General features: G+C 39.4%; 1 protein-coding gene across 3 annotated transcripts in view; it reads right to left on the bottom strand.

Annotated features, from left to right (window-relative positions):
• The window catches only part of kaznb (kazrin, periplakin interacting protein b), an 89812-nt gene extending 76229 nt beyond the window's left edge, over positions 1 to 13583 (bottom strand). For 2 of the 3 annotated variants that reach the window (XM_026306179.2, XM_026306180.2), the window contains exons 1-2: positions 13089 to 13583; positions 12863 to 12958 (exon numbers count right to left, since the gene is read on the bottom strand). In XM_026306179.2, coding sequence (XP_026161964.1) covers positions 12863 to 12938 — 76 coding nt within the window. In that variant the 5' untranslated portion in view covers positions 12939 to 12958; positions 13089 to 13583. The remainder of the gene's footprint in view (positions 1 to 12862; positions 12959 to 13088) is intronic. The other variant, XM_026306178.1, reaches the window with a different exon arrangement.
• Between the last annotated feature and the right edge of the window lie 1970 nt (positions 13584 to 15553).

The raw sequence follows: 15553 nt of genomic DNA, 5'->3' as shown, positions 1-15553 counted from the left end.
TCTCTGCATGAGGTTACATGATATATCATTATTGACATAGAAGTTTAAGTAATGTACAAATATATCAACAACTCCACATATGTTGTTTGCCCATATACATAGCCTACACTATGATACCCACATCCAGATGTTGTATAGAAGAATTATATAATCAAAATCCTCTGTCTGAATATATTGTAAACATGAGCTTAGTTGTCAGTCCATATGACATAAGTGCTTTCTAAATAATAAAAAACCTAAAAAATATGTTGCATGATGTTTTTCCCACATTATGTGTCAGTGACAGTGAACATTAAATAAAAAAATAATGACGATTTCTTGATTTTTATGTTTTCCATGGATAGATGTTAGAAAATACCATGAAAAAAATTAAACTACAATATGATGTTTTCATATTGTGGTTACCACAGACACTGTGGATTTTCATTTATTTTTCATATATTTTAATATATATATAGTACATGCGCCCTCACTATGTTCTCCTGAGGATGGTAAATCAAATTGAATTAAAAATAAAAACACTGCAATTCAAACTTGAAGCCATGTGTTATTAATCTCTGAAAATGTTTGCAAAACAGTTTCAGGCCATGAAATTGTCTGACTGGGGTGTTTTGAGTAATGTGTGAATTTAGTTCTTTATAGGTTACAGCTGCCAATGAAATAAACTGATTTCCCCTCAAACTGGTTCTTAATTTTCTAATCTGATATTCAGTTGGTGTAAAAAAGTGGAAGTTAAGACAGTGAAGACCTTGAGGGCAGCCTGAAAGAAAACATCTTCACAATGTTTTTGGCTCTCCCAGCAGAGTCTCTTTAAAAAAGAATGTAAATGAAAAATGAAAATGACTTCTGGGAGCTCACATTGTGCAAAATGTAGTTTCTTAAGCTTGCTGGCAGTAGCTCATTGGATATTAAAACAAAAAGATGACAGATGATAAATCTTTTTAAAATTTTTAAAATGTTGTTATATCAGGCCAAAAGTATGTAGACACTCCAAATTACACCCATATGTGATTTTTGGATATGTTGTTAATGTGCTGCTGTAGCATTCTTGGCTTTTCATAAGATTTTGGAACCTGGCTGCAAGGATATGTTCCCATTCAGTAATAGGAGCATTAGTGAGGTGGGGTACTGATATTAGGCGATAGGAGCTGGCTCATTTCATTTCATCCCAAAGGTGTTGAATGGGCTTGAGGTTGAGACATAAATCAAAAAATCATTTCTGTTAAAACTATTTAACATTGTTAAAACTATAGTTTTTAACAATACCTTCTACTACTACCTACTAAAAAAAACATCATAGCCTTAGAGTCAAGCTAATATAACCCTGATGACATTACGCTGGATATACTGAACACTTCCTCCAGATCACAGAGGTCATCATACAAGCAAACACACCTACATGTGTAAAAGAGTGTCACCTATTTTGAAACTAGCAGTTTACTTCAAACCTTTTATAAAAGCTCCAGATAAAAAGTATGTAAGCGTGCACAGAGGGCTATCCACATATGCAGCACAAACTGTGTCTCCCATGAATCATTAGATTATGTAATTATTAGTTTTTGTATTACAGCATATACCAATGCAGCAGCAGAACAGAAAGAAACTAAATAAACTGATAAAGGCTACCTCTGTGCAATCTCAACCCAGTGGCAGAGGTTGGGGATAAGAAAACCAGGATCAAACTGTGATGAGCATCATGAGCAACACCTCCCACCCCCTACATGACACCCTAGTGCTATTATTATGTTGTGTTTTTCCATACTCTTAATCTTTACCATTTTTACATTTCTACTTTTGCTTACTAACACCTCAGTTTCCCTCCCATGGGCTCAATAAAGTATTATCTAATTTAGTTTAATGTAGATTACGATGCATTGTGCATATCTGAAAACAGCAGCTACTGGCTAACAGATCAAACACTTCTCAAATAATCCTGAAGATTTAACCATCAAGAATCTACCACATGAATTTTTTGCAGTTTCTACTATACAAAAATAAAGTGTTTCCCTTTAACCTTTTCAAATAAAATCATAAATATTCTGCTAAAGTAAAACCCTTTTAGACACTTTGGAATGGAGCGAGCAGCATCTCACTGTGATAACTGGCTCTGCATTACAGCCTATAGAGACTTCTAGCTCCAGTGTGGAAGCAGAAACTGCAGGAGGGATTTCATTTTGCCCACAGCAACATTGCCACCACCTGGTAGATTTGAAACATGGTGCAACCACATGAAATGAAAACGTATCACTGAGAGTGACCTGAACAGCTGCATTTTCTAGGAAGTGAAGCGGTGGCAAAGACATTTGTGCATACATGTGTCTGACCACTGAAAATATCTCCTACTGCCTTCACACAGTAAAGCCATGACATTACCTCAGAGAAATTAAAACACACACACACACACACACACACGCGCGCGCACACACACACTTAAAAGTCTAACTGTGCCAAATAATCAATTATAGCCAATGAATAGCCATTCATATTAACTTTTTATCTACATAACCACTCTACAAGTAGCACCATTTAGAATAAAAATGTAATTATCTCCAAAGAATAACAAGCTAAAGGTAATCTCTGATCTCTCTGAGTCCTGTTATTGATATATAATTAAAATAAGGTACTTAAGAGTCTGGGGAACGCCTGAGTAACATACCCACTGATTTTGCATAACTTTGATCATTGTGCCACCTAGTGAAATATACCTGTACAAGAGATCAACAGCGGGCAAGCCAGGTTTCTCGTTTTTTCCTTTGAGTCAAAGACTTTAGAAAAACAGATCCCGGTGGGAGTGTTGCACTGTCGACAGAACATAAAAGCCTCCAATGGCCCTTTAATAATTTGCCTGAGGCCTCCTCTTCAACACTTGATGAAACCACTTGGAGGAATGTGATTCTCACTAAAATGCTTCCTCTCAACCAAGACAAACACACACAGGTTCACACACAGGTAATTTCGAGATAAGAGGTAGCTCCCGCAGATATCATGTAATGTAATGGTGTAATGGTGTGTGTGATGTCAAGAGGTAACTGTCTGCTTGTACAAAAGGTCAAGGACCAGGTGACGTGGACTGGTTCAATGATGAATGTTAAATTAGTGTGCACAGTAACTCTCAGGATAATTCAATTATAAATAAAGGCACAGGGAGCACAGAAAGCAGTGAAATCTTTTAACAGCCGTATATAAGTTCAAGTGAAAAATCCAGCCTCTGGTCCTCCTACATATTAATCATTTGTTGTTGTTCGGTGCACTCTAGGAGTCAGTGAGTTTTAATTTATTTTATTGGTGAACACATTTTATTGCAATCTGTCGCATCAACTCGATCAGTTAGAATTTAAATGTTTCCCCGAAAACTGGTTTAATAAGAACAGGCGTGAACCTGCCACAACGACCTGTGGAGACGGAGAAAAATAACACTAGTGACAGAACCAGATGCAAAGAAAGACAAAAGCCTTCTGTTAAAATACATCACTCTGCAAGTGCATTGTTGGAGAAAGTCATACTACTAATTATACAACACATTTCTCCACCTGAAAAAATGACTGCTATTAAGTTATTGCTGTACTGCAAATATCTCAACATACTGCCTCCATTTGGCTACTTAACCAAGAAAAAGCACAAAATGGAGCCGGAAAAGCAAAGTGCATCACTAATAGCTGTTTTCAACAGCAGCTCCAATGAAAATAAGCTTAAGGAGAAACTTTGAAGGTACAACTGGCAGACAGAAAAGAAGACGCCTCTCTGCATATCCTGAGATAAGGTGGGGGAACAGGGATCCTCTCGTCTTTTCACAGAGTCAGAATAAACACGTTTTGTTAGAGCAGACCTCTGTGAGCTCAAACACGACATTTCAAAATCCAGAGGCTGCATGCTGGAGTGCCTTTTGAGAGCCCGGGCACAGGCGGAACTGGTGACAAGGCTGCAGCCAATTAGGACTGTTTGCGATTGAGTGTTTGTACCTGTCATCCAGGGCGAATGAAAGTGGGTCAGAGCCGCAGAGTTTCTTTGTGCCAGAGTGCAATGGCAGGCAGCACACATCTGACAAAACTGAAGTGAGATAGATGGGAATTAAATAGCTAAAATTCGCTGTAATATAGAGGGATGGATTCTGAATACATTATCATTATCGGCCACTTTGATGCCCAAAATTCAATTTCAGAGCAGGTTTTTAATAGTATAGATAACCTAAGCTACCCTGAGTTCAGACTGCAGGTATTACCACTATCATTCATTAACACGTCTCTGTGCAGGTAAACAACTCTAAGAGTTCAAAGGCGCATCAGCTCAACCAAGTTAGACATTCCTGTGTTGAGAAAACTGTTGCTGGCATATTCTGTGGGCTTTTTCACTCCCTTCTCACATCAAACACTCAAACTGTGCTCACTCTCCATATTCACATGGCTGCTACTCGTGAGCCTGGAGAGCAGAGAGCTGAGCGCTGCTTAATGATGCTGAGCATGTCTCTCCAAGTACGCGCCTTTGGAGGACAGCTCCAACCGAGCTGACATCAGAGTTGTGATGCAGAAACGCGTTGACATAATTGCTGGTCTGATGCAGTTGGGAAACAGGACGAAGCATTTGAGTCTGATTTAAAGTCTTAGTTCAAGGTCTCTGGTCTTAGATTTCTAAATTGATCTGCATTAACTAAATCAGTAGAGAAAACTGACGTACGTTTATTTTTCTGCCCGTTTTACACTTTTTTGGTGTATAAGGGCCAGTTAGTTTTAACTCGTGGCTGCTGGGTTACAAATCTGATTGTACCAGTTTCCCAAATGTGAAAGTTGCTCCTTGTCTTATATCCATCCATCTATCTATTCTGCGTATCCTGTAGAGGGGTTCGAACATGATTGATGTCCCAAAAAGTTCTGCAATGAGGGAACAAACAAAAAAGCTGAAGACATATAGTGTGTGAGGAGTTTTTGGCAATTTGATTCCATGCCCATGCTATAACTTTATGGGTTTAGAAAACAAGTTGTTCAAGTGTAGCGCACCTGACATTATGAACATTTTAATGTTCGCTACACAGGGATTGTCCTCAGAGGAGTCTAAACACTGTTTTCAAAGAATGAAGTACATCACAGTTATAATGCGTACCAACAGATAAAAACAGACAATTTTGTCATTCGCACCGGTGATTATTTGTTGCTGTACTGTAGCTGCTCTGTTTCAGTCTTAGAAGGAAGCAACAGGAATTCAACAGGTTGAAAGAAGCAGATTCACAGCAGATTTATGTAGAATTCACCACAGACCTTTCTAAGAGCATTAAGGGTTTGACGTCGGCTCTTGTGAGTTTGAAAAATCTTTCAACATAAGTAGCAGCTGATGTAATGTAATCTGACAAACCAGTAGCTCTATTAAGTCATATTACCAACGGGCATAGTTACAAAGCAAGCAATGAGCCTGATATCACTGTGGTGCTTGGCTGCTTGGTTAACACATACAGACATAAAGACACTCTCATCTTTGTTAAAGATAAGGTTCTTATCATGACCTCCGGTTTAGTCAATAGTTTTGTGATCTGGTGACATGAATTAAACCCGGTCTCTTTGTTACATCCATTCTCTGTAGAAATCTTAAGAACTCTTGGCATCAAACATATTCTTTCCTTAGTGAGATAAATTGGTACCAATGCACATGTACAGTCAAGCATCTCATTTTTCAAGCTTATGTGATTTACAGCGCATAGTTTCAAAGAGAGCTGTAGTCATTAGCTTTTACACTAAAAGCAAAATATGGCTGAACTTTATGTACAGTTTTACAATTTAGGGAGATAACTTTTTAGAAACACAGATATGCATCATCTATACATTTAAACAGACATTTCATTAGAAACATCTGTTCCTGCTGAAACAAAAAAATGCTTCCGTACTGTGTTTCTATACACTGGAGGTGACATCCAGCCCAGACTCGCTCTCTCTCATTGTAACACTGACGTACATACACTGTGCTCTGTAATTCCCATCCATTCACAGCATGCCTTGCATGTTAAAGAGAAGCGCCTGAGAGAATAGGCTGGGTTTCATCACCACAGGAGTGCCTGCCCTATCTCTCGATGCAAATTTCTACAGACTCAAAGCATGCCAGATTCTCCTTAGGACTGCTTTCTGCATCACAGTTCTATAGTGCACTGACTGATGAGAAAGTAGGATGTCTGATGGAATAGGAGAGTATTTACAGTCATACTGAGCTGTATAACATGGCGCAAACATTTTACTGCTCACATATTTTATGTTAACTGCAGTAAGTTGTCAGTTTTGCAGATTACACGCTGAAATTTTTTTTTTTTTTTTTTTAGAAATGTAAGCTGTCTCTAAGTTTTCAGTTTCTGTATTGTGCTATAGGTGTTGACTGTTCTCTTGTCCCAGCGTCCCTCATCTCCTCCCTCTGTCTCCCAGTCTGCTCTGTCGTGTGTTGTGCGATGAACATTGATGTTTTGAAAAGCAGCTCAGCATGTGTCTGCAGACTGTGGATGAACAGTGTAACTAACAGGTTTATGGAGGACAGAGAGAGAAAAGGAGGACAGCAATACTGGGCACGATGAGGTAGATATGCAGAGTCAGCAGACACTCAGCAGTGTGTTCAATGACGCAGAAAGCATGGCACGCTGGGAGCTTCTCTGCAGGATGTATGAATTTATTAAGAGTATTTTTCAACGGGGCATTTTTTTTGTGAGTTTTGTTTTTCGGTCCAGCACCTGATTAAGATAAGAATGTGTGTTTTATTCCTGCTGGGAACTCAAAGGAAACTTACATTACACTTGCTGGATACACAACACACATTTATACTATTACACAAAACCCCCAGAAGCACAAACATAATCACATAGAGATGAGCAGGATTAGCCCCAGTGTCAAATTTGCTGTTCATACCTTAAACACTCTCCTGGCAGCTTATTGTGTACACAGTAGATTGAGCAGTGATGAATTTAACAGTTTTAAAGTGCTGGAGATGAGTGACTATTAAATCCGGGAGATGTGCTTGCTGAGCGCACAGTATTCAGCTTATGTGCATCCACTTAAAATTTTGCAGTAACCACATTTTTTTATGACTCTGACTCTGTGTGTGTGTGTGAGGGTGTGTGTGTGTGTGTGTGTGTGTGTGTGTGTGTGTAAAGAAGTGAGAAAGAAAAAGAAGGTTAAGGGAAAGAGTAGAAGGAAGCACAGTTGAAAGTGCGAGAAATTACTAGAGTCTTTTGAAACAACACAACGACACTTCATCTTCAATAAATCCTGGAGTTACATTAAAATCCACTGAGTTCAGTGGTGTGCTGAAGCAACAAATTCCCCTCTGAACTACAGGGAGAGATGCAGCAACCATCGGGTTGAAATTAGTTTTGCAAAATGAAGCACTGTGCTGTGCCCCCACTTCCAAAATATAAACCATATACAACAGAAGTCATATTTAGTATGTAGAGACTGAGCTTTCATTCTTCACCTTGGAAGCAGAAGTTGACAAAATAATTTCCAATAACCTGGTCAAGTTCCACCTCCAGAGGAAAATTGCACACATAAAGTCCCAGAACAGCTTCTAAATGCACCTTTTAGTAAGACTCTGAAATAAAAAGTATATGATCTATCCTTTTTAGTAGATCCCTAACTTTCCACAAACTCCCTGCAGTATTATGGTGCATAGATATGGAATACTTAATCCGTAATATTTAATCCTTTTCCTCACTCCCTGTAACAGCTTGATGTTGTCCTTTACTTGGTCTTGAGTATGTAAAAAATTTAAAGCTCATAGACGATGATGTATGGGTGTTGCACACATATAAATAAACTGTCAGTGTAATATTCTGTTCTCCATGCAGGTTGCGTGACCACACCTAGGTGGCTGATGAGTTCATGCGGGGCACCTTGTGCCTTTGCTGTCCTGGTTGTTCTTTGTTGATAGTCTTTTATCTGTCGGATTACATGAGACTGCTGATTTTGGCAGCACACCCCTGACATCACTATTTCAAAAGCCTGGACTGAAGAGCACAAACTCGCTAAGAGTTCTTGGCATAGACATGGAAAGTCCAATTTACATATTATTAAGAGTTCACTATAGTTAAAATTGAAAAGAGATGGTCAATATGTTTATTTTAGAAAATCTAATGAGTCTTTGTCAGATAACCCATTAACAAGCACAAACAGAACATTTTCACTTCCACATCTACTGAATTATCCTAACATCTACAAAATGATTTAGATATAAAAAAAAAAGCAGACACATTTGTACAGATGATGAATCCCAATAACTTCGCTGATCCCCTGACATTTTCTTCTATGATCACCATGAGGTTCATATTTATGGATTTGAGTGAGTCTAGATAGATTATCATAAAATTTGGTAAACACATTCATGTCCCTCACAAGACGAATTATAATAACTTTGCTCTCCTCTCTCCCCCTAAGGTTCTATGCCGCATTACCAAGGGCACAAAAAAAACCCAGAAAAAATACAATTTGTTTCATCTCCAGGTACGTTGTCAAATAGTTTGGTTTATGACCAAATACTTGCAAAACTCATTACACATCAGCCATAAACTCTACTTTGTGTTTTTTTATTAGCAGATGTTAAATGCTAACACATTAAACTAAGATTATGAACATGGCAAAATAATACCTGCTAAAGTCATTACACTGTCACATACTGAGGTTAATATTTAACTCAACACCATGTTGTGTCTAGTTACAGCATTACAAAGGTGCTAGCAGACCTTTAGACTCTTAATCTTGTTTCTTGACCCAAGATCTTTGTCAAATGTGCAGCAGTGTTGTGTTAATTTTGTGCATCTGTATTTTTTTTTTAATTAGTACAGGTTCTCCATATAGTTATAGGATAGAACCACTATATACAGCTAGTTTCTTGAACTATCCTGTGACATCTTTTGTCTGTTTTTATATTATTTGTATGTATTCAAAAACACTAAAAGCTACAGCTTCATAACCTAATGACCTAATTGGTCAATCCTCACCATGTGGGGATGTTTCGTGTTATAAAACCCCCAGTTAGGAACAGCAGCTTATGTAGAATTACACAGCTGCTCTGAGTGACCTGAGGATGTCGCTGGGAATCAGGGTGTACTGACTGCATCACAGTGCTCAAATCCAATATAGGTATTAGAAGAGGGAGGGAGACCTAAATTAAGCCTCTATCAACTCCACTGGAGTGATTTTCGGTGATACTGGGGGTACCCAGGGACTAGGATCAATAATGTAAGGAAGATAATATAAACCAGTGTGAGGGACATATTAGGCCAATTCAGCCATAACAACAGATTTGTAGATTTTAATTAATTTGATTGGGTCTTTACCATGAAGAAGAGATGGAAAATTTATATCTGTCAAAAATTAGAGGATATATTTCAGTGTTCACCTGCATTGAAAATGACTCAATTAAAGAAGCACTTAAATTTGCCTTTCTCTCTCTGAATTATATTGCTATTAGGTTGTATGGCCAGCAGCCCAGGACTCTAATAGGGATGAGAACATTGGCCATAAGCCAGCACATTGACCTCCCTGAGACATGAGGCTGGTTCTACAAAAGACAGAAAATAAAAATATTCAGACAAACGGGCCACTATGGACTTCCTCTGTGGACTATACTGCAGACAACTTTATACTGTGCCTATCCTCACATCACTGTGGTCCAGTGAAGCAGAAAGGTGACTAAAACTGCTCTACGGCCATTTGGGAAAGAAGGAACGGAGGCTGCGCTTGCAAAGATTTGTGCAAACGCAGTAATAGTGCAGGTGAGATTTTTTTTTTTTTTTTTTTCATGCAGCTCTGAACCCTTGTGAACTGTCTGTTGCCGCCAGCAGTTTGAGGGCAAAAAGAAGGACAAAATGTTGGTAAAATTAAAAACAAAGATAAAGAAGAGAAATCCAGCAATGATGAGGCAACACAAAAGAGTCAAGATGTGGTGAATAATGCATGCGCTTCTCAGAAACAGCACTTGCCGTTTGCTCAGGGTAAATTTATAGTTGTAGTCAAGATGCACCAATGGAAAAATGTTTGCCACAGTTTTGCTTAATATATGTTGTCAATGTAACTATTAGACAGTACTTTATACTCTGCATGCAGGAAGGAGGGGGTTTTATCTCTTTTCCTTTTAGCTGTTAAAAAAATATTCAAAGTCACGAAGCATAGAACCCTATTTAAACTCAATGCATCAAAAAACAAAAAGCGAACTAACTGGAACTGTGATTTGCATATTTGTTAGATTTCCTTTTGCTTGTGCATCCACTCTGACAACTAACTCATTCACCGTGACCCAATCAAACAGAATTTGCATGAGGCAGATAGTGTATCACACCACACTTTCATGGGGCTTTCTGTGATAAAACAGACACAGTGAGCTGAATGTAAACAGATGCTGCAGTTTTACAAATGACTTAGTCACATGAATTAAGAAGAACAGAAGAATCAGTAAGGCTGTGCAGGGCTTCATCTGTATATTTGTGTATCTCGTAGATTAAATATAGCTGGCTTGAATGTACTTCTACACCATTACATACCATACACTGTACGCTGTAGCCAACCTGAGGTTTGATACAATTGACAGGGTCATGAGAAAGAATTATAGGATAAAAAAATTTGATTCAACAAATTATTTTTTGTGTTTTATTGCTCTTTCCTTGCTGTGTAATACTAGACATTTTTACCTTAATAGGTCTCTAAAAAAATATCAAAATAAAAAAAACTTAGGAAGTAAATTCTGCTTGGCCTGTGCCAAGTTCACACGTTTGCAACCTGTCATGACTGTTTTTTAGTAAACGGCAAGTAAAGTGTCATAAGGAAAAAAGCCACTGATGAAGACTACACAGTGTTTCACAGCTGCTTTTTAAATACCTACTATAATCTAATTATTCCAAAACTTTCATGCTTTTATTTTGTAGGTTAGTGCATCGATGTGGTAAACATCGATGCACTGTGATATGACTCCTCAGCACTGCCACACCCTCTTCTTCTTTCACAGTTCCTTTATACTGCTCTGCCCACCAGATAAAGTGCCTTAGCCGCACATTCTGCACTGTGAAAAATTCATCAACAAAGATTAATGTGAATTAATGTGAAAACCTCAACGTACATGTCAGTACTTGCAATATAGTTTGCATATATCCTTGAGTTATCCTGTGTTTTCTCAACATTATTTGCACATAAGCCTTTTTGCTCACAACAAAAACATGAAACCAGCAAAACACAAGTCAGACCAGAATCTTTCCAAAAACACTCATTTGGTAAAGATCCTTCTAGCATTTCTCGGTCTGAAGCAGAATAGTAATCAGGGCCCTGCAACCCTTTAATAGTAATATATTCTTATCAACGCAGTGCTATGCCCATAGACACATTCAAACAAAGTGCATTACTTATAAAAGGGTGCTCTTGTTCAGTGAGGGGATGAAGAGCAACAGCAAAAACAACAACAATCCAGAATGCTGTATTTTTATATTTATATCCTCAATTAACTCCATGAATCAAACAGACAAAATAAATCCCAACAGGTGGAATCCTCCAAACAGAGCTTATTATGAAACATGTATTGAGAAGCATGAATTTTCCACAGACTGGGAAAATTATTCATGCGTTCCCATTATTAACCACACAAAGTGCAGTCTTGGCTGGGCTTGTTGTTAATGGCACTTGCCTAAAAACTCCACTCAGGCACGTCTCTCTCGAGGTGGCAATGAAGGGAAACACAGGAACATAAAACTGATGCAGCAAAGTCAGTGTATGGGATGCAACTCTAAAGGCTGCTTTATTTTGATATCTGCTCTGGGCTCTCCTCATTATCCATCATAACAGTGTGAAGAATCACTTTGCATTTATGGCTGAGTGGAGGCATCAAAGGCACTGACTATATTGTAGCAGCGCAAATCCATGAGGAGAGATACCAGTCCAGATGAGGGAGGATGCAGCTGACACTTTCATTCTGGAGGCAAGTCAGTCTCCCCCTTTTTTCTTTCTCTGGAGAGAAATATGAAATCTGACCATGTATGTTACATAATGAGATATCACTGGTGTATGCTCCATTTGCAGTGCTCTAAGGTTGTGTACAATATTTCTGCAGCCCTGAAAATCTTGATAGATTCAGATTTCAATAATTCAGTTATCAGTCTGAGCTCTGAGAGCATCTCTGATAGTGTCTCAGCCTGTCAGACTCAACCTCCTTGATGCTGTGCACCAGCATTATAAATATATATCAGCTAGAATCTGTTATTGGTGTTACACCTGACAGTAAAAAAATATCTAGATCGGCTACTTTAGAATTCAATTAGATGACAAAAACATACAGTATGGAAAGGTTCCTTCCTAATAAATGACACGTCCACAAAAGACCCTACTTCTGATTTTCCTTTATGAATTCAAATCCCTGTGAAGATCCTTTTTGCCACAGCCCCAAGTTCATTCAGAATGCTGTGTGAAAAAATGTTTTTTCATCTCTCTTTAGTACACAAGCTGATGCCTCCAACCTGCTCCTCAGAAACTTGCAGCACTGACAGAAACATCAACCACAATCACACAATCTATAAATGATGAAAAGCGAAAACCTTAAGATGGTTATTTCTGTGCTCTTTACATAAACCCCGAGATCCTTCACTTAGTGAATAAAAATAATACAGTTTTTCTTGTTTCCCCCAAAACTCCATGCTTTGTCACAGCAACAGCCCATGATTATCTTACCTATGATACTTTTGTTGTATCTTTAAGAGAGATCTGTTTCACTTCGTAACATCAGGTCTATTAAAATAGCAACAAGATTCAGGAGGGGATCGGGGAGAAATGCTGAGGGAGGAGATCCTTCAGTTACGCTGACATGGGAAACATGCAGCTGGTTACTGATTTATCAGAAAGCAGGTGGTGTAATTGTGGTTACTCACTGGCTTGCATGAGCTGTCCCTGGCGTCCAAATACCTGGGAGAAGGTGGCATGGCTGCAGGTGAGGGTGTCCTCCATGGTTGTCCCACTGGCACACGCTGAACAGAAAGAGAGGGGAGTGGAACAAGAGGAGGTCAGCAACACTGCGACACGTTAAGGCAGGGGAAAAGAAGAGAGAGGAGAAGAGTGAGAAAGAAGAAGGAGGACAAAGAAGAGAGTGTGACTTGCCTTCAGTTATAGAAGCTGGTGTGTGATCTCTGATAACTGCTCTCCTCTGAACCCGTCCTGCTGCTGCTATTGCTGCTGCTGTTGCTGCTGCTGAGGAGGAGCGAAATACAGCCCCTCACTGTTCACATCAATGTGAGGAGCACTGCTCACCACACAGATAATGGGAGGGTGTGCAGCTGACTGCCTGCCTGCTTGTCAGGATGTAAGTGCATGTGCGTGCAAGAAAGTTCTCTGAATGTGTGCCTGTGAGAGCATTTTGGTGTGCATGTGAGAGAGACAGTAATACAGGATGGTAAAGCAGGTAGCAGAGCTGTAGGCACACTTGCTCTGCTAGCACAGATCTTGTGCTTCGTTTGTACAGGCTGACAGTCCTCTGCGGCTCCAGTCAGGGTGGGTTGAAAGGAAGAGCAAAGAAGAGGGGAGGGCAAGGGGGGCAGTGCGGCGTCTGTGGCAGGTAAAAGTCAATCCTTTCTCCTTCCCTCTCCCCGGGTGTGAATAGACAGCAGCGTCTGTCCTCTGGGCACAGGACGGGACTGTTTTCTGATCTGAGCCAGTATGCCCCGTTTTTTTCCCCTCCCTCTCCCTCCTCCTCTCTCTACAGCCCTCATTTGCTGTGCCTTACCAGTAACATATCTCTGCCTCTCTCCCTCTGATGCTCTCCTGTTCTCCCTCGCATCTCTTACTCTCTCCACCCCACCCCATGCAAATCCCCTCGATCCATCTTAAAGCTTGTGCCGCTGCTGAGAAACAGATTCTAGCAAACTCAAGGGCTTCATTTTCCCTCACTGCTGAGGAAAAAAAAAAGCAGGATGAGAATGTGGAGGGGTAGTAAAAAAAGTGAAAAGTAGGGCTGGTACAGCTGCTGGTTTCCAGAGGATTCATCTTGAGAGAATTTGTAAAAAACTGCTGAGTATAAAATAAAAATTAGCTCATACTCAACTGAAAAATAACTCTTATAAAGTCTTACTTGCCCTGCTATATAGTGCAACAGCTCTAGTGTAGCGACGCAAAAATGAGTTTCTGACATTCATGAAAAGATCTTTCTCATCAAAAAAGAGGAGCAAAAGGTACATGAAGGTTTTGTAATAAAACATTAACAACGCAATGATATCATGTCAGCACATAATAAGGTCTTAAAATACCCTCACAGGCCTTGGAGGCACCATTATCTACATCATGCCCATTGTGCAGTGGTTGGCATGGAGACCTCCACCACAGCCCAGACTTTTAAACAATTATTCAAACAGCACATTTTCACAGTCAGGGCATCTCTGCACTATCTAACCCTTCTACAGCCTATAAACTGACATTAAATAGCCTATTTTCTCCGGTGCAAAAACTAAAGTTTGCCAGGGAGCCCATTGTCAGGGAGCCATCTCTCACAGCGCTGCTCTGCAAGGTGAGCACACCAGGGACCTGACCACAGCGCTCACATCCTTGCATCACATCCTCCTGTTTTGAAAGGAAATGGCAGGACACTACGGGCTGCACCCGGAGCTGTGAGCAAGGCTTGGCCAGCGGGATGACTTACACAGGTGGTTCTTGCAGGTAATTGCAATCCATCAAAACTATGCTCAGCATTTAAAGCATGAAAGCAAGAGCTGTGACATTAAGCACAGCGGCTTAAGGGAAGACAATCAAAATCATAGTTGAAAGCAGTAAGAAACAGCATATGGTAGCAAACAAACAACTAAAATCTGCAAACTGCTAAGGTCAAATTGAACACTGGCATTTCATAAACAATGACAGGACTCGAGACCCAACTACACTTTCAAGTCTGACAGACTAACGCCCAGCAGAATAAATCTCCTCCCCATCTTCATCAACTTTAATGCCATTCTCTTTGAACAGGAAGCAGGGGCATAATAAGCTTTGTTAGAAGGCTGTAAATTGTCATGTATAGGCTGCTGTCATCCTCTCCCACTGTGTTTCCTGTCACTGGCGGCTATCTGTCTGCAGATAACAGAAAATCCTATAGTTTATTACCAGAAATCCAGTCTGATCCAGATTCCTACTATACAACAAGGTCTTTTGCTGTAAGAAAATATCAAAATATCCTCTAGTCATATATTCAAATTAAAACGATACTGTTTATATCATTAATTACTGACGAGTAATTTATAGAAAACCTATTGACAACCATTTTTATTATTGAATAATTTAAATAATTTTCAAGCCAAAAATTCCATAAAAAACAATGATGCATGCAGCTTCTCCAGAATGATTATCAACTTTTCATCTATCGCCCTCATCTGGTCACAACTTTTCCAATATCTTAATTCCAATACCTGCAAAATAATTATCATTCCCATCAGCCCTAGCTCCAACTTGTGTTTAGTACTTATTAATGATTACTATGCAATCACACTAAAATAAGATGAAAAAACTGATACATATTTAACCTGTTCACATTAACGTGCTTACCTCAGAGCACCATCATGCTCAAAATATAATTACATTAATAA

Source organism: Mastacembelus armatus, chromosome 5 (genome assembly GCF_900324485.2).
Source record: "Mastacembelus armatus chromosome 5, fMasArm1.2, whole genome shotgun sequence".
Lineage (NCBI taxonomy): Eukaryota > Metazoa > Chordata > Actinopteri > Synbranchiformes > Mastacembelidae > Mastacembelus > Mastacembelus armatus.
The sequence above is the reverse complement of the archived record's forward strand: the minus strand, read 5'-3'. Positions and strand labels throughout refer to the sequence as shown.